The sequence below is a fragment of the Numenius arquata genome, chromosome 12 (genome assembly GCF_964106895.1).
Source record: "Numenius arquata chromosome 12, bNumArq3.hap1.1, whole genome shotgun sequence".
In the NCBI taxonomy this organism is placed as follows: Eukaryota; Metazoa; Chordata; class Aves; order Charadriiformes; family Scolopacidae; genus Numenius; species Numenius arquata.
The window spans coordinates 28,654,791-28,674,810 of NC_133587.1; the positions used below are offsets into that span (position 1 = coordinate 28,654,791).

Here is a 20,020-nt window from a genome sequence, read left to right on the forward strand (position 1 = left end):
GACTTCTTTTTTTGGAGGGTTTTCTCTAAGGACAGCTCAGATAGACTAAATCTTACAGCCCACATGCTCAATTATTATTTTTTTTCATGACAGTATTTGCAAGCATATATTACAAGTTTTATAAAAGTGCAAGGCCCAGCACAGGAAGATATCCTGGATTAAGACATTCCCAGCAGTCTTTTTGCTGTCTTCTTGTTGGTCAACCAGCCGACATACAAATACCGTTGCTTGGGATCAGCTTATCAGAGCCCCTAAGGGTTTAGCTTAATCATCTGTGCAATTAAACACTATTCACATTTTACAGCCTACAAGGGCAATATTTTTATGTACAAATTTGAAAATAAAGTCTTAAAATCCAATTTTAAGAGGTAGAGGTCCATTTCTGACCTGCCGACATACAACAGTACTGAGTCAGTCGTATTCTAAGGCTGGTGGTCCCCTAACAATATTGAAGTAACCCGCTAGAGCTCCAAGATCTATGTAGAGTGATCTTTGCCTTTTTAGCAGGTCTGACTCTTCCATGCTCCCAGTACACAATGAGGAATCTAAAAAGGAAAGAGAGACAGCATGTCATTATTGCACAAATAGCTACATTAGTTCAGTTTCACAGTTGCAGACACTACTGGAATAATTGGCCTAATACTTGGTTTTATTTATCTGTGGTTTAGAAAGCTTCATTTTTAAGGACAATATAACATAAACCTCATACAAAATATAATAAAAGATACCAAATCAACCCACAACCGTAGGGCAAAGAAAGGTAAGCAGTTTGCTCCTGAGAACAGCAAGTGTGTTCAACTCTTTCAAAAAACCCTCCATCAGTTGGCATGGCTAGACAGAACTTCCTCATCCTCTGAGCCATAGTGATAAAGGAGAGTTTGGTGCACTAAAAAGTTCTGCGAGCTTCCTGCCAGTTGAGAATTCCCCTAAATTACAGGGGAATTTTCATCTAAACAGATGACATCCTCTTTGTGTGGCTGGGTGTGACAATATAGAACAAATATGGGACCACTAGTCTCAACTTTTTTTTATTTAAATCAAGGTCTAAGAAACCTTTGCAATGGCAGAACTCCCCTGAATACTTGTGTAATGAGTATCCTGGAATCTCAAGCACCTAAAGTTCCATTTAATGGTCAAATATTTTTTCGTCTTCAAAAGAATTGATTCAGATGGCCTGAGCTGGCCAAAGGATTATACACCCACATGGCAAAAGCAAGAAGGAGCAATGCCATTCTAGATACAAAGGCTGTGATTGATTTGAATGTTATGCGGATTCATTGCAATAATTATGCATTACAGCACCCATAACTTTGCATAGATATCTTTTCAAATACTTACCACAATCACATAAGCCACTTGTCTGGGGTCAGTTTTTAAATGTTTTTTGTCAGGATGCTCCAGACGTATTTTAGAAGTAGAAGAAAAGCGTTTTGAAGCCTGATAGCAGGTTGCTGGTACCAAATCTCCCTTGGACTTGATATTGTCTAAGGACATACTGAGTTTTCTAACTGGTTCATATATTATCCTTCATAAAGCACTTATTAATGCCCAAGGAAACTGTATTCTATCCTACAGTCACTTTTGTTTTTAAAACAAAGGGCTTGTACTGCTGACACTCAGCAACAGTTATGGTTTTGTCTGTGTCTTAAAGGAGGCAAAAAGTGTTGTTTTTGGTGGTGGTTGTTGGGACCTTTTTTTTTTTTTGGTTAACAAACAAATCACTGGTATCATAATATAATATATCATAATAAAACATCTCTACTGCTGTAGCAAAACAAGTGAATTTGGGACAGCAGCCTATCCTTAGTGAAGAAGAGCCCTGAATGACTGCCAGGGTTTTTTCATGAGCCAGCCCTTCCAGAGCTGCAGAATTCAGGCTAAGTTCTTCCCCTGTTGAAGTCCATGGGCGTTTTACATAACACTTAATGAGCTCTGGGTCTGATCTCATCTGATTGGGATTTTTACTGGTCCCTCTCCAGAAGCTTTTTGAGTTTCATTTGCTTCTAAACAGTCATATCAAGTTTTGACAGAAAGTAAAGTCCACAGAGTGCAAGGTAAGTAAGCTTCATATCATTACCTGTAATGTTTTCTGGCAATTGCAGCTCCTTCCTTGCGAGTAGTCTTTTCCTCTCAAACAACGCTGAGTCCAGACTCTGGCACCGCGGCTGCTCTTCTGGGGGTGGGTGTAAGGCTTCATGTTTCAGTAAGTCTGCTGCAGACAGCCTATGATTAGGATTCCTTTCTAGAGCTGCTTCTAGCAACTCTCTCATGGAAGTGCTGCAGTCTTCAGCAATGTCCTCTAAGGGGGGAGCTTGCTTGTGTATCTGTTGGAATAAAAAAAAACAGACTACTGAAACAGTTATTCCAAAAACAATGGAAGAGGAAGTCACAGACAACCACATGAGTGTCTGGGAATTCCCCACTTACAACTCATCATCTTCCTAAGCTGGGCTAATCAATTAGAACAGAACAAGTAACTGCACAAAATCCACCTTTTTTTGAATAAGGTTTTAGCATAAATTTAAAAACTCAAAGCAACTCCAAGCAAGCCTAAAATCCCATGCAGTGCAAATTCACCAGATTTCTGTACCACACTGAAAGAACCAGAGAATCAAATTTGCCAGGTTCCAGATTTTATCTGCAATTTCTAAGCAAAACAGACAAGAAGAACATAGATGGGCTTGTTTCAACCAAATTTCACACTGTTCTAACCCTGTCCTTGCAGTAAACCCAAGGCCTGTAAATTGTAACACAAACCACAGAGATGACTCCAGCTCAGCCTCTGTCTTTCACTAAATGATCAAAACCCACTTCTTCCCTCCCTCCCCTGAAGCAAAAAGGATGATATCACCTCTCTGACAAATATTTTGATAGTTTTTATATGACTGGAGCTTTTCCTATAAGAGTACAGGAAACCCTCCAACTGAAACTGAGCTACAGCTTTGCAAAGGACACTTACAATATAGAGGTAGGAAGGGTATGCAGAACGAGGATATCTGTTCACCCACGGTGGGATGCCGGTCTGCATATGAATAATAGTAGCTCCCATGCTGTAGATGTCCGCCTTTGTTGTGTGGCCTCTGCAGAGGATAACTTCAGGGCTCATGTAAATCTGTGATGAACAGTCAAAAAAAGATTAATCAGTAGGGGAAAACAACAAGGAAAGACAAACCACAACATTTTGTGATCCGAGAAACCCCCCTCTGAAGGGTTGCAGCCCACTAGGACCTGCAGCCTAAAGACCATCTGGGGAATAAGATTTTTCTGCTCTGCACATTACCACAATCACAGAGATTTTCTAGCCTGGCACCTGGACAAATTCACACCCCAGGTTTGCCCTCCCCAGACAGGTACAGCTCAGTGGCTAGGGGACTTAGCTGAGCTGCGAGAGGCTGAGGTTCAAGCCATGGCTCTGCTTCATTCATCCCTCCACAGCAAAAGGAGGTGCCTGAATTGCCAGTTTGTTTTGCCGGGCACTGCTGGGACTGCTCCATTCTGCTTGAACAACAGGGGCATGCACTAGGCTGAGAGAAGGTGATGCTGCTGCTAGCCACCCAGCCACTCCTCAAATCTCTGTTGCACTGGATACTACACAACTCCTCTGGACAGAAATAACAGATATACACCGTCCTGTCTCCGTTACTCTTCTCCTCTCCCCGCCTTATCCAATAACATGTATATTTGGGCATTATCCTAAGAAATGGGATGGTAAGGAACAAGCCAGGTCTAAAGCAAGGCATACATTAAAAGCCTGCTGTGAGCCCTTTCCACCAGGTTACCCCAGAGCAGGTATTAAGGCAATCCCTCTTCCATCCTTTTTTTAAACCAGAAATTCTAATCTTGTCTAAACCAAAATACAGTTTCCATCCAAGCATTTCACTGGAACGTTTAGATTTGTCAAGAAGGATCCGGTGGGAAGCTCCTGCCAGCTCCAGGCAGCTGGGAGTGCAGCTGGAGGAGAACCAGATGGGCAGGATGCAGGAGGCACACCCCAGGATGGGCAGGAGCTGCCCCCACAGCTCTGCTACCGCCACTGGCCCAGGGAGTAGGTTTCAACACGACTCGGGCACAGCCCACAACACACGAGGTTAGATGGAGGCCCTAAGTGCTTCTAGTTTCTACTTTTCCCTCACCCAATTTCCCTCTAAAGGAGCCAATGAGAACTTTAATTAGTTCTTGTCATCCTGCCACAAAGAATCATATTAAAAGCCATTAACTGACACAAGAGCAGGAAGTTAAGTCATCGCCACATTGTTTGGCTACTTATTACCACAGATTGAGAACGGCTGTAGGGCTCATGCAAATTTCAAGGAATATTTCCCAGTAAATCACATACCATGCATCTGCAAACAGAGCTTCAGATCAGAAGCATGTGCAAAGGTTCAGCAAGTGTCTACAGCTGCTGCTTACTCCTATCCATTGCATTCCTCGGGGCTAAAACAGAATAAGTGCATCTGCACCCCTATCTTTAAGTCTCATAGGGAGCAAGGAACAGAATTTCTACTTTTGTAAAAAAAAAATCATTAGCAAATAGCATGCAACTTGAGTGAAATCTATATAAACAAAAAGCAGCTGCCTCCTTGAGGAAAAAGGGATGCTGGAACAAGAACCTGTCTGCAGTTACAGTCAAAGTGTGAAAATGGTCGACAGGCACCCTGATTGCACAGGGCCAAAAAAGCAAAACTGAGATGTACACCCAAGCTGTGATTTCATACTGATTTAGACTGGCCTAAGACTGTTGTCACCAAAGTAGGCAGCCCAAGCCCCAGGTACCTTCCCCATTCCCACTCCTTCCTACTGCTGGGCTGGCACTTGCCTGCCAGTCAGACCAGAGACACAACCCGTCTACAGCCCAGTCCTTTTCTTCATGCTGTGCTAGTTTCAGTCTAGCATTCCTGCAAATGAATCACACCTTCCACATTCAATAAACCTTATCAGACAACTTTTTCCTCCCCTCAAATGGTTGTAACCGAAGCTTACATATTTTAACAACGTGACAGAAGCACAACAGAAAGTGTAGCAAATGCCTAGAAAAAATATTTCCTGCAGAGCAGTTTCATCACAACCATGGTATGTTGTGCTGCAAGGACCAATCCGACCGGGACCTTACACACACGTACTGTTCAGAAAACCCAGGCTTTTCATGCTACACCCACTAAACAAAATTTAGCTATCTTTCAATCATTCTGCCCAGGACTGCAACTATACATTTTCATAAACACAAAGAAGATTCACTGCATTTAGGCTTTCTGTATTACAGAAGTGAATAAAAATCCTAAACCCCCAGAGGAGAACGTGCCCAGGAGAATGGTAACTCCAACTGCTACTTGCTTCACGGACTTGAGTCCCTGCCAATCCCAGATGTGACAGAAACCAACCAGTTCACAGGCAGGATGCCGCACGGCAGTGACAGAGCCCCAACAAAGGGTTGCACAACTATGTGCAGACACAGCACTCCTGGACAACTGCACCACTTCTTCAGGCTGCATAAGAGAGGGTGCAAAACTCAGGAGGACTTTGGAGGGTCAAGATCTTACTTTGAAAAAAAAAAATAAAAAAATCAAGAAAGCCAGTGCTATCAAAGACTATGGAGGGCGTTTGTGAGTAACTGGATTAGGCACCCTACAAGGCTGAACACAGGCACTGTGGAGAGGTAGACGTGAGCAGAAAAACCTATAAACTAGCATTTGTGATTTTCCTATAAGTCTTTGACTGGTATTTGAAAAATCTTTCCCCGCACTCTCTCTCCAACCTTATTTCTGGCCCCTGATGTTGTGGCAGAAGGGCAGGATGGCCAGTTCCGAGGACTGGCTACCTCTGCCCTGAGACAGCAATCACCAAGCACGGCCATGTTTCAGGGTTGTGAGGATTATCTGCTTTCTGAGGACATGGCTGTAGCTGCTCAACAGTGCAGAATAATTTTCTTCTTATTAAATGAAGAATTAAGTGTTTTTTGCAGTTGTTACCAACATGAACCTATCCTCCAACAGCCAGGAGCAGATCATCACCAGTCCACTCCACAAACCTGGAAATTTCCTGTTTATGCACATGTCTATCTTTGGGAAATACCCTACCAGGGCTTCCAACTCATTCCTGCCACTCTTCTTACTCTCATTAACAGCACACAAAAAACCCCCAAACAAACAAAAAAACCCAAACCAAACCAAATTAAAGCACCCACAAGGCATGTACATTAAATGCCTGAAAGCATGTTGCTTACAGTACAATAAGCATTTTAAGCTCTTAACTCCCCTGGCTAGAAACACAGTGAAAACAAATATTCAAGTATTTTCCCAAATATCTCAAAAACAAATAAACAAACAAGCCGGACATTCTGTGAAATCTTAGTTTATCCCACCCTTCCAAAGACTGAAATGATCTTTGTCAGTTTTACAAGTATCTCCTCTAAGTACATGCCTGTGCTGTGGACGACTATCAAAATGGTAAGCACCAACATTTCAGCTGGAGTGTGTCCTGTAAAAAAACCCTCCTCCAGCAGAAAGCACGCAAAGCCACATTTGCAGCAGCGATCCAAGCTAATTGTTGCTGCTTGGTTGTTTGCTAAAGCTCCAGCCCTGGAGACACTTTGTAATGAGGGTAGCCCAAGTGGCATGCAGGACCTCTGTGCACATTCAGAGTCAAAGTCACTGAGAACATTTAAAGGCCCCCACCTCCATCACCATGATGCCTAAGTAGTTTACCAGGTAGTCATCACCCATGCCATACATAAGCCCCAAAGAACAAGAGGGTTACATGTAGATGGGGAACAGAGCTTAGAAATGCTAAGGGATAAAACCCAGAGGTCTATAATTTCTGCAGTTTCAAGGGAGGAGTCAAACTACTGTGTTGAGCAGGTCACCCCAGTCCACAAGCTGGTATCTCAGAAGAAATCTTTGCCAGAGCAAAGAACCAAATTCCAGTCTGGAGCATCTCTGACCAGCAGCTGATTCACTGCAAACAACCCTTCTCAGAGTACTGTTCCTTTGTTTAACTTCAGTGAACGCCAATTTCTCTTTGACTTCAGATTTAATAATAGTTAACAAATGGGACTGCAGCGAAGGTGACATGGCTTTCAATGTGTAACACCTGATTCTCCTTTCAGTAAATTGAAATTAAAAATATAATTGAGACGATATTAATGTTTGTAATTTTTATAAGTTATTATGAAACTCTTTTGCCCAAGCTTCTACCCCCAAGCTCCAAATTTGAGCCCAAGCATCACAATCATGGGAGTAATATAACATCAGGGCTTTTGTCTCTCTAGCTTCTTACCTCTGTTCCTCTAAGGTCTTTGGGATAGTAAATGTCTTCAGTCATTTGCACACTAAGGCCAAAATCCACCAGAACAGCCTTAGTTGACATAAAAACAATGTTGCTTGCTAAAAGAAAAACAAAAACGACAGCATTTAAGTTTCTAGCATGTTGGGCACTTATTTTACAACATGCCTGTTTCATTTGGATGTCAGCCTGAGAAGGGAGATCAGTGCAACCAGTGCAAACAGCCAACACAGTCCTTCTCCTAGCCAAAACAGGTCTGTTAGTGATTGGATCCAATTTTAAATCATATCTTAAAAATCAAACTGGACCGATTTATATGAAATAAGAATCAAGGTTTGGACATTTTCCTAGCTTAAAACAAAACCAAAAACAAACAAAAAACAAAACAAAACAAAAACAAAAAAAAAGAGAGAGAAAATAAAATGGCTGAGGGTAAGGGAGGAAGGTGGGAGTCCAGTGTCCAGTAGACAGCTCAGAGCAGCAAGGCTTGCTCTGAACATGTTTAATGGTCTCCAAGGCGAAGAGCATGCTGTTGCAGGTATGGCTATAAACAACATAACTGTGGGTCACCAAGAGGTTTCTCTACACTAACGATTTAAATGAAGACAGAAGTAGAGAGGAAATGAAGCAGCAGCCACACTGGTCTCCTGCACTGGTCAGCAGGAGCAGCTCAGCATGAGGACAGAGGGCAGACTATGTCTGCAAAAGTCACAAAAGACAGAGTTGCAAGCTCCCTCCAAATTGCAGTAATATCTAGGTTTCCTTCATAAAACTCTGCCTAAGGCACAACTTTGTACTCAGAAGCTTTCTTTGCAGTTGTATTTCTGATCAAATATTTATGAAGGTAGTGCTATGTGTAAGCCTTGAGAAATTCTTGTTTGCTGTTTCAGAAGATATGGACAAATGAAGCCTCCAAGTTACACAACAGAAACACATTTTCTCCCAGAGGAAACTGTGGGTCATTTTCTGTCTTGACAGTGCCCACCATGATCATTCAGTGGGAGGGCTTGATTTCAGCGGTACTGGCTCCTGAAGCAATCCTTCACATATCTGCCTCCTTACCAGTGCTACAAAACCATGTAAATAAACATGTAATTTTAGGGATACCTTTGAAGATATGGATTTTAAACACCACACAAAGGACGGTGCAGAGAGCCACACCACCACAGCGCAGCAAGCTCTGCTGCCTGCCTGGGACTGCACCCAGCCCCAGCTTTGGCTGGTTTTGAACTAAAATTCCCCCCACCAAATAACCTTAGATTTAACCACTTTCCAACAAAGGCTTGAAATGAGTGGCAGCACTGAGCTGCTCCTAAGAGCCAAAAGAAAGTCCTCTTCCCCTTCCAGGCTCAGGGTAGTCTTTCTCTCAGTAAAATCTCCATCTTCTCCTGCCATCGAACAGCCTTTGGTATTAACTCCACCTGGCAAGGGAAAACATGCACCTCGGCTCCCTGGAGCAGAGGCATGGCTGCCGTTAAGGGCCCGGCTTCCCCAGCTCTCCCAGCAGCACAGAAAAAGGCTGGGAAAAGCAAAACGCACCCACATCTGCCACATTCTCAAAGGGCTGGTTCTCTTATCCACTATCTAGATGTCGTGGGTTGGGTTTTGACTGGTTTGGTTTTTAAACCTTTTAATTAATGTCATTGTTACTGCCAATTACAGCAAACCCATAGGAAAGACTCTTACTACAAGCAAGAAACCACAACTAAGGAAAAATTAAGCAGTTTTATACTTGTCAAAATCTCAAAGGCTTACATCTAAAGTACTGACCCATACTAACTAAAAAAAAAAAAAAAGCAAAACCAAGATAAAAATTTAGCAATTCTTGATAATCGTCTTCTGCCAACTATTTATTGTAACACTTCAGTTTAAGTATTTCCATTTGACACCCTTGAGTTTAGCAAAAATTAACTCGCAGAAGAAATACGTCTTCATTGGAAGCACTGTTACCAGAAAGGCAGAATTAATCTGTGTGCAAGGGGAGGTGATGCTGGGAGAAACAGTATTTAATATTAAGTTGAACATAATGTGTTAAAATTCTATTTTAAAGCAACTTAATATATTTAATTCAGGCTTAATATCAGTGTGTTTTGATTATTTATACACGTCAATACCCAGAGCTCTTTAAAAGCAAATATATACTAAAATTTGCAGTAATTGTTGAAAGAAACAGTACAAATTATGCATTTAGTTCCAAAGTGTCTCAAAGTGAGGAACAGCCATGCAGAAACATAAAACCTAAAAGAAGGTGCAAATGGAAGGCTGGCATGGAAGTACTCAGGATGAATTTACTCAGAAAGGGGGAAACTTCTGGCTTAACACAGCCGGATAGTTTTGCCCACTTTCTTTAGGTTTTTATTTCAAATTGAGTTGCTCAAGAAAGGCAAAGGAACTAGGACTTTCAAATCACCCTCTCCACTGAAGTGAATTAATAAATAGTGTAAATAACGACTATCTGCAGAACCTGCCCCTGTCATTTGTTGAGCATTACCCATCCCTCCCTCCCAGAGATGCAAGGCTGTGTGCCCCAGCTCAGTGCCAGGCTCTCCACTGGAGCCCCAGCCCAGCCTGGACCAGGAAGCACCCCAAGGAATCACACACACATACGTTTGATATCGTGGTGGATAATCCTCTTGGAGTGGAGAAAGTCAAGTCCTTTCAGAATATGCTTTGTCACCCAAATGATTTCAAATTCTCTCATAGGACCACAACTCTCCAGCTTCTCCATGACAGATCCTCCCTCTCCGGCTTCCATAAAAAGATGGATCGTCTCATCCCACAAAATAGCACCGTATAATTCAGCAATGTTTTCGTGACGGAAACATGCCTGTATTTCAACATCTGACGGTTTGAACTGTTCCACTGGGACCTAGGATATTGAAACAAAACCACAGAAAAGCAGCTCAAAAACCAAATTATCTGTACTAACGTTATTCTATAGATTGAAATAGAAGAAGGAAACAAAACACGCCTATCCACTTTTTAAAATACAGAGCTTTATTTTGATCCTGTGACTTGTTGAGATACATCCTGTTTAAAGTCGAGAGAGTTTCTGGAATCATGCCCAAATAAAAAGTGCAATCTTCCAGAAAAAACAATGTAGCAAGTTATTCCCGTCAAAATCCGGTGGTTACGCAAAAGCTGTAAGCAAACTTCCTGGTGAAGGAGATAAAAGTCCCGCTGCCTTTGCCATCAGCTTTGTGCAGTCTCCTCTGCTCTCCCAGAACCAGGCACCTGTCTGACACGTGGACCGGTGCTGGCAGCACTGACCGTGCTCAGGACCACTGCCGGCCTCAAAGCAACCCTTATCAGCACTGTTTTACGGCTTACAAGAAATGAAACTTGCTTTAAATTGAGCACCTGGCAGCGCTGTATTTCTTTAAAAAGTACTGACGGCAGATTGCTAAGATAATAAAAAGCAGTGTTTGCTTAACCACGGAAAGGCTACTACCATGGGTTTTGTTCTCCTTCCCTCAGACTCGTGGCTGAGAACCAAATAAGAGGCTAATATTTTTATTGAAATGAGAAATGCAGTTTATATTTTCAGAAACATTAAGAAGCTTTAATTCTGCAGCGGGTTATGCAGGAGTGGCAAACTAAATCTGTCCCCATGTGGATACACTGGCTGCAAGGAAAGGACATACAAGAGCCTTCTCAACTCCCACACACAGAAGTAATGCAGGTGCTTATTAATGATCTGGGGGATATAGAGCAGTGTCCCAGACGAGCTTTTACTGGCCCTAAATACATACTGCTTTGTTTAGAATAGTACATTGAAAGGTAAAATCAAAGGAAAACGTTGGCTCATATAAAAATAGGGGTGTGCTCAGCAGTTTCCTTGAGACATCTCACAACCTTACGATCAGTCAGTACCCAAAACACAGTGAGAGTCGCATGTAAGCTGAGCTCTCAGGGACATTATGGCACTGAGCAGAGAAAAATTATGTCTGAAGACCCCAGTTTAAGGACAAGATCCTAAAACCATCTGCAGCAACAGTGTTTTGCTATGACCTTCAGCAGGGATGTGATCTCATGCTGGTATTTCACCATCGTGAGCACAGCAGGACAAGTAGAAATTCTTCTACTGCTGCTCTGCAGCCGGCCTGCCCACGTGGCAGATAAACGTACTTCCAGATACTTTCAAAGTGCTGAAACTTTTGCAGTGTCAGAGCCAAAAAATTGAAACAAGTTCACAGTTAAAAATGTGCATTTTTCTTGTCTTGTGTAGGCTAAGAAAACCAAGATGATCATCAGCCTTACAGTGGAATTTCATGCAGACATATTTGAAAATATACTGTATGTACTATGTCATACAATATTTGCTGAGAGATAAAACTACTGAACTAACATACCAGTTTGCATGCCATTCGTTTCTTGGTTTCTCGATCTTGGGCTAAGTACACCTTCCCAAAAGCTCCCCGAGGAATAAAATCAGAGCCAATATTCCTGTAAGTCAGCTTCCACGGAAACAGGAGCACATCTGAGTCGATTTGATAGCGCCCGTTCTTGGGTGTGATCTGTGGAGTTAAATTTAAAAAAAAAACAAAACAAAACAAAACAATGAAGTTATAACTACTTCAACCCAAATTAATTTTATATATGTAGTGGGAAAAAAAAATAAATCACTTCTATATGTGCATGATGTATGTGATCTGTTCAGCAGTCTTTATTTAGAAACACAAATGGGAACAGTATGTGAGGTGTGGCATTCATTCACAGCCCACTCATCCACGTTTCTCTCCAGTGACTAACTTACAAAGTGTAAGTTGCAATTAATTGTCTTGAAACAACAACAACAGCAGCTGGGTTAATGAAATTACCCACCTCTTGTTATTAGATTTACCTGCACATGTTTGTCCTTCCTGTAATCTGCTAACTTGTTATGCCACATACCTGTTACTCACAGGCTATCTTATATGATGTGAGCAAGAGTTTCAGCATTTCCTAATATCACATGTACTGCTAGGGGAACACATTTTAATTTTCCATCTTGTATCAGAGTTTCTGGTTCTTGGTAAAAGGTCAAAGAAGTCTGCTGCAATCTTACCAGCCACCTTCTTCTAGTTTTATACTGTAGTCCAAAAAAAAAAAAAAAAAGTGGGAGTCACACTGTCTGCTTTAGGTGGGTAATGTTGAGGGCTTTGGTTCTCTATATTGTTAATAAGGCGAGGAGGGCTCCTCCAGGAAGCGATTCAGAGCATCTAAGGCAGTATCTTGCTCTAAATCTTTCTCTGAAACAACTCCCTCAGCACACGAGAGAGAGAGAGAGAGAGAGAGAGAGCAAACTCCTAACTACAGCCTGTACTGCTTGAGGTTTGATGTTATTTCTTCAGTCTCTTAATATTCTCCCAGCTAAAGAATTAGTAATGTTTCCTGTGAATATGCTTCTAATTAATTTAGGGATATACAGTACTGTCAGTATCTGGAATATCATTAACCTGTTTACTGCTACTTTATCAAGACTCTTGAAGATATGTAAAAGCAGATCAAGGATATTTATCACTTCATGTCTGTCACATGGCCTCATGTACTCAGCTCTTCAGCCACCCTTTTTAAGATAAGAAGAGTGTTGGGTTTAGATTTCTTTTTAAGATATAACACACATAACATTTCTGTGCTTTAAGTACCTCCTGGTTTTCAATTAGGAAATTATCTTCTTGACTGCTAAAACTGTCATTTGTGACTAGTATCTACGTGAAATAAGTTAATTCATTGAAGTTCTTAATTTTGGGGAGGATAAGTTTTTAACTGTTGGGGGGTAGGTGCCTTCTAATAAAAAGTATTTTTCTTAGGATATGCAGAATGAGCCTCCACTCTACTTACGAGAAAGGTAAGATTCTAGCAATTTGTACCCTGCTCGCTTCTGCATTTCAAGGGCTGAGACTAGCTAATCCACACGGGTTACACCTATCCTGTAAAGTCACACAGACTGAGCGCAGTGGGTTTGCAGAGCAAGAGAGCAACAATCACCACACTGTTTCATGGTTTCAGGAGGCTTTCAGGACTAGTTCCTAGCCTGGTACTGTGGAATGAATGTCCCTTGTGGCTGTAACACATCCTCTGGTTTAGTTTCAACTGGCAGCAATCCGGCTTGTGTGCTCCAAGACCCTTCATGACACAAGCCACGGTGCAGTCAGTGCAGGTCACCAGGCAGTCAGAAACACTCCTGATCCTAACTAAAATGCTGGCGATATTAATGATGTGGATGCACCTGCTGAAATGCATGTACAGGTAATGCCCTGTCTCCAGTCCTCAGTTGCTTAATGGGATCACGTGCACCTAATAGTAGTTGGTTCATACCAATTGTATGCACCTGTAGAAACAATATGCAAGCAAAACAACCACGAGTATGTAGAACAGTGTCTATCCTAAGTATAGGAAACATCTAATATTAGTAAGTGTCATTTCAATGTTACAGGGTTTAAAAGTGACTGTTTTGCAATACTCCCTCCAAATCAGAATAAAGCAATACCCTGTGCTATTTCACACCTGAGTGACCAGCAAGCCTCAAGCAACCAATGTTCACATATAAAACATATTACATGCAAGATATTTAAGATGATAGATGTAGAACATCTTAAGAAAATAAAACAGCGGTACAAACATTTATGAACAAACTTGCATTTCACAACTGACTGTTTCTAGAGCAACTGATTTTAAATACAAGTTCAGTGACACCAATATCTACAGATGCTTGTAGAACACAAATCATTTTAGGGAAAAAATGAACATATCTCAAAACAATGCATCTATACTTGAATTTAGCAGTGTGTGATACTATGTAATATTGTAATTATGAAAGTCACAGTTGACATTATATATGTTTTTTCTCCTTACATTTCTACTTTCTACATTTTGTGCAGACAGAGTGAACTCAGTAACTATACCAAAATCATAGAATCACAGAATGGTTAGAGTTGGAAGGGACCTTAAAGATCATCGAGTTCCAACCCCTCCACTAGAGCAGGTTGCTCAAAGCCCCATCCAGCCTGGCCTTAAACACTTCCAGGGATGGGGAATCCACAGCTTCCCTGGGCAACCTGTTCCAGTGCTTCACCACCCTCACAGTAAAGAATTTCCTCCTAATATCTAATCTAAATCTCCCCTCTTCCAATTTAAAACCATTACCCCTTGTCCTGTCACTACACTACACTACAAAATAGATCCTAGACCTTTATCTGGGAGTTTTGTATAATGAACTGTCTTTACTGCATGAACACAAGGCACTGGAAAACGCTTACCGTCTCCCAAACATGTAAGCCACCATAGTTGTGGCTTTTGCTTTTTTACTGTGTGTCTCTAGTTTGTATTCAATGTTGGGAAATGTTTTCTAATCTCCAGGGATACCAAGAGGCAACACAGAGTGGATCTTTCTGAAAACAGAGCTTTCTCCATAGCTGCCTGAGACTGCAGGGGCCAGACTTGATGACCTCAGAGATCCCCTCCAGTCCCAGGTTTGCACAGGCAACAACAGCCTAACTGTTACTCCAGGGACTGCGGGTGATCTTTATTTAGATTCATTAAAAACTTCTAACTCCTAAGGTATACTAATTTTCAAGTAAAAAGAAGAGAGACATACCATATTCAAGAGGATTCCAGATTCTTGCTGTCTGCATCCTTTAAATTGCTTTGCAGTGTTGGACACCTGATTTGCAAAAGCAAGCAGGTCTTCCACAGTCCCATATTTGACGGAGGACATGAAAGAAACCTCCCTTTCACAAAACAGTAAAGATTCCGCACGTTCTTCATTTTGATTTCCCTCTTCGCACATTGTAATTAAGCTGTCTTCATAGACTGCAAGGTCTCCACCTGGATAAAGGTTTTCCATGATGTCTATCACCTCAGACATATTTAAATTAGTTAGCAACAAGTCAATCTCCTCTTTGCTATCACTACCCGTGCTCATATACTCCATTACTGTCCACTTTGCAAAACCACTCCTGAAAAAAAAAAAGAAACAAACAAACCTGAAAACACTTTTCACCTAAATTTATTTTAGCAAAGTAAGAATGAAAAGAAGTGATCAGGGTGATAGCTCATTATTGTATCGTTAGATTTAAAATCATTAATTTGTGTTATGAAGAAAATCGTATTTAGTAGAATGGGTAAAGAGGAAACAGAGGAAAAGTCTTTGCTAGTGCAATTTTATTTAGAGGTTATTAGTAAACCTCCCCTGTCATTCATTCTTGGAATTTACTTTGATAAAGCTTTTTGTTAGAGGAACTGGTACAGTAAGGAAGCACGAACTAGTTACACTTTGCTGGACATGCAAAAATGTAGAAGCACCCTCAATACAAATGAAGGAATTTATTATTTAGAAATTAATGACTGAGAGATATATAAATGTACTCAATTCATTTACCCCCAAGCTTTTTCTGATGTGCCCAGAAAGAAGAGAAGTTCATGGAGCAAGACCATTCCACCAGTAATAAGCACCTGTTAGTACCACTGCATAAAGTACAAGCAAGTCACCACCTGAGATAGACAACCATGTTCTCTGCAAATAACTGATCGGAACTGGACTTGAACTGAAATTTTCACCAGTTTCAGAAGAAATTCAGAAATTGAGTTAGCATAAAAGCAATGAGCTTTTGAAGCAGTTTCTAGCAGTCTGCTCTGTCCTCACTAGTCCTAACAACAACTTTCTAAGATAAATCTTGAGCATTTTGCTGAAGTGGACTTTCACTACAAGAAACTGGGTTCAATATCCCAAAAAGTCCCTTCCCACCCCAGGTTCCTACTTTAAGCCAGAGAGAGTTACTGTGTTCAAGTTAAAAACGTATACGTGGACAGTCATTAAAATACTTGCACAAATAGTTTTCAACACATAAATGTCTAGAGCACTTACCTTGTATTTATCCTGGTTACATCACACAAAACCATCAAAAACGTCTCAATATAATCCCTAAAGTCGTCATGTTTCTTGAACCCGTATTTACCACCGACGATAATTTCACAGCGTTCTCTAGCAGTCTATTAAAAAAATCAAAACAAATAAAGCCATGGCAGACCAGCTCAAGCAGAAGGACTGGTTTATATTCATATGATCGTTTGCTTCACAAGCTTCACGGAAAGAAAAACTAGTAATCACAAGGCTGAGATAACAGGGGATTTTTCTGCAGAAAAAAATGACAGGTCAAAAAAGAATCAAAGTACTGCACAATCATCCAGATTTCCAAGTAGTAGCGAAAAATAGTTTTTCCACGGTTAGGTCCTGAGTCTTATTCTCCCTGCCTCATGCTTGCTAATAGCAAAGAGACGGATCTCCATTTCCTCTAGAACTGAGTAGAGCATGCCCTATTTACAGAATTCTCATTTCCTTTTTTCATAATCCACTGCAACCATCTATTTTGGGCAAAAGATAACAATCAGACAAAAAGATACATATATATATATAAAAAAAAAAAAAGAAATAAAAAAGAAAAGCAGCACGCACAACCTACTTATCTCTAATGGAGAAGCGGCAGACTCGGTCCCCTGAGGCCATGAAGCAACGCCGCTTACCCAGGTATAGTTTCTGGTTATGATCTTTATCTTTCTTACCCTCCCCACAAGGACGTGGAAGCTTTGTGGCACATATTTCTCATGGGTTAGAGCATTTACGTCAGCTCTAACGTTGAAGAAAACCGAGTAAAATGACGCGGCTGACTTGGCAAAGAACCTCAGACCACGTGCTGTGAGTTCAAAAGGCAGGAGAGGACAGCTCAGCAGATGCAGTGCAGGAAAAGGCAAGGGGAGTGCCTGCGGTGCAACGCGCTCCTTTTCAAACCCCTGGGATGACAGTGGCCGAGCAGCACTGTGCCTCCTCGTCCCCCCGAGATGGACACGACAACTTTCACCAGCACTTCACACCAGTTCACCCAGCCTCAAGTCAACCCCCAGCATTAGGGCAGCCGGGTAGGAAACCTTGTGGTCACTAGCACTACTTGAGCGGGGAGCACGCAGGCTTTGTATCTGGGGTGCTCAGAGAGGTCAGGTTTTTCCAACCTACACAAGAAATAAAAGATGCTCAGGGTGTTTTCTAACCCCTAGCATCCCATCTTCCTGCTCTATGCCCAAGATAAAGGCTGCTTACAAAGACTGAAAGTGTTTACTCTTTATTATAAAGCAGATGTATCTTTTTCCCCACAGCAGGACTTTTATTCATTGCTTTTTTTTTTGGTGCTGAATTAGTGGGGGTGGGGAGAAAAGAAACAGTACAGTCATAAAAGGAACCAAGAGACTGTATGTGTTAAGTCAGGTGAAGTTAGAAACTAGTCCTGAGGGACTTTCTGAAGAAAAACATGAGCCTCTAGATGCTCTAGTCTTTTGTGGATAAGGACAAGTATGGACCACGATTAAACTAATTCACTCTCTGACAATGTTTTCATGCATAAGGCATCTGTAGAGTTTAGACCAAATGCAGCTTTCCATAAGTGCCAGCTCTGCTCTGTTCCTCAAAATGTTCCCAAACTACACCACAACAGTAATAACATTCTTGACAATTTCACTACCATCTAAAAAGCTCTGAATAACAAGAAAAAGTGACCATAACTAGCGTATTCTCAGTTCTGTGCTTTTAGTGCTTGAGAAGAGCAGTAGACCCTTCGTTTTTCCCTATATCTGGCAAATTCTAAACACTAAATATCTACATAATGAGAGCAGTGTATAGACTATATAAAACTGATTTTTTAAAATTATGCAGCAATTTATATATTATATTTCCACCACTGGCAAAAAAAAAGTGTTCATTTGCCAATAGGTAATTCATTCTTCCTTTTTATTTCTAAAATCCTACTACCTTTGGTAATGTCAAGTAATGGTCTAAATCATTCTATAGAATCCAGATACATGAACAAATTACATCACTAAGTATGCTTTACTTAGGTTGTCAGTTAAAAAACTGTTTTTACATACAGTGAAGAAACAAAACTAAATGTAAGCACTTTAGTCAGTTGCTAAAGCACAAGACTCTTTCTCCAGTTCTGCCATTATTTCAACATCATCACATGAGTAATTTGCAAGCCAAGAGTCTATTTCTCTATTTATCATGAGTAGCTTTTCCTCAAACTCCTTTTCCTGAGAAGTGTGCTGCTTGAGAGCATCCTTGTATCCACCCTATTGAAATAAGAGTTACTGGATACCAGCCTTCTGAGCTCCTGTGGGATTTTTTTTTTTGTGTCAAGGACCAACAAAGCAAAACCCAAACAAACCCTACAATAAAAGTTAAAAAAACCCAACCAAACACCAAGCCTAAAAAACCTAACCAAGAACTGCACAGACTGGCACAACACAACCATACACCGATAATAAAGATTTCTTGTCCTGCTTTTAGGGAATAATTTTCTGGCCTAAGTGGCAAGTACTTGTCCACTGATCATGAAAAAATAAGTCCTTATTTGCTTTTAAGAAACATTATCGTCAGACCTTGAAAAACACAATCCCTTTAAAAAAAAAAAAAAGTTCAGCTCTTAAAGGGCAAAAAATATCAACAATTTCAACTTCTAGAGCATTTCAGATTTTCACTTGGGGAAAAGAAAAGAGAACTTCCTAGCACTCACAGAGGCGGCAGCCTCCCCTCCAGCAGGGAGGTGTTCCAGTGTCCCCCTTCCCTGCAGCCCCGCGGGAACGGCACAGGTGCTGGAGATCGAACGACTCCAGCGACAAACACGACGCTGTTCAGGAAGCCGAGGACAGCCAGGAACCTGCCCGGCTCCAGCCTCCCGCATCGCCACCGCTGCTGCCGGCCAGCCACAGCCCCCCGCACCTCCATCCCTGCTACCGGCCAGCCACAGCCCCCCGCAACCCCATCCCTGCTACCGATCAGCCACAGCCCCCCGCACCTCCATCCCTGCTACCGGCCAGCCACAGCCCCCCGCAACCCCATCCCTGCTACCGATCAGCCACAGCCCCCCGCAACCCCATCCCTGCTGCCGGCCAGCCACAGCCCCCCGCACCTCCATCCCTGCTACCGATCAGCCACAGCCCCCCGCACCTCCATCCCTGCTACCGATCAGCCACAGCCCCCCGCACCTCCATCCCTGCTGCCGATCAGCCACAGCCCCCCGCACCCCCATCCCTGCTACCGATCGGCCCCCCGCACCTCCGTCCCTGCTGCCGGCTGACCCGGAGGGCGAGCGGAGAGGCAGCCGAGTCGCCTCCGCAGCCCCGTCCCGTCCCGTCCCATCGGAGCTCCCCAGCGCTCCTCCGCCGCGCTGCCCCCGGTCCCCCGGCCCCGCACCCCCGCCGCCCGGCCCCGCTTACCGGCAGGGCGCCGGGAGAGGCCGCGACGCCCGCCCGTCCGTCCGCCCGCCCGCCGCCAGCGCCGGGGCCGCTCGGCCGGCTCCCGCGGGAAACTCCCGTGGGCTGGGAAGGGCGCAGGTAGCGCCGCCCGCCCCCGGCCGAGGGCGGGGGGGGGAACGGGGCGGCTCCGGCCGCCCTCTCTATTTCGGTTTCCTGGAAGGCGGGAGCGAGCGCGGCCCCGGCGTTGCCATCACCCTCTCGCCGTGCCCCAGCACCTCCCTGGCGGTGGCATTTCCTGGTGGCAACGGCGAACCCCTTCCCACGGCCCCCGGTGATCCCACCGGCCTCCTACGCACGTTTGGTTGGAGCGTCACCCGAGTAAAACTTCAGCTGAAACTCTGGTGGAATTTAGGACAACAATGTGAAGGATTTGTCACTGGCAGTAGGATTAAAATACTCCGGGAGGCAGTAGCCTGAGTTTGGCAATTGCTAAAATTGGGCAGGACCACATTGTATTTCT

General features: G+C 42.8%; 1 protein-coding gene across 2 annotated transcripts; it reads right to left on the reverse strand.

The window, feature by feature from the left end:
• Window positions 1-411: 411 nt before the first annotated feature.
• Window positions 412-19,714, reverse strand: MAP3K8 (mitogen-activated protein kinase kinase kinase 8). 2 transcript variants are annotated; one of them, XM_074157495.1, is made up of 9 exons: window positions 19,522-19,714; window positions 16,127-16,251; window positions 14,858-15,218; window positions 11,631-11,795; window positions 9,886-10,147; window positions 7,273-7,379; window positions 2,960-3,112; window positions 2,078-2,324; window positions 412-545 (listed from the first exon to the last, which is right to left on the reverse strand). In XM_074157495.1, exons 2-9 carry the CDS (start codon window positions 16,159-16,161, stop codon window positions 412-414), a joined length of 1,464 nt encoding a protein of 487 aa, XP_074013596.1. In that variant the 5' UTR covers window positions 16,162-16,251; window positions 19,522-19,714. The 2 variants fall into 2 exon arrangements, with proteins under 2 accessions (XP_074013596.1, XP_074013595.1); XM_074157494.1 differs by lacking the exon at window positions 19,522-19,714 and having other exon boundaries at window positions 14,858-15,245; window positions 16,127-16,161.
• Window positions 19,715-20,020: the final 306 nt, after the last annotated feature.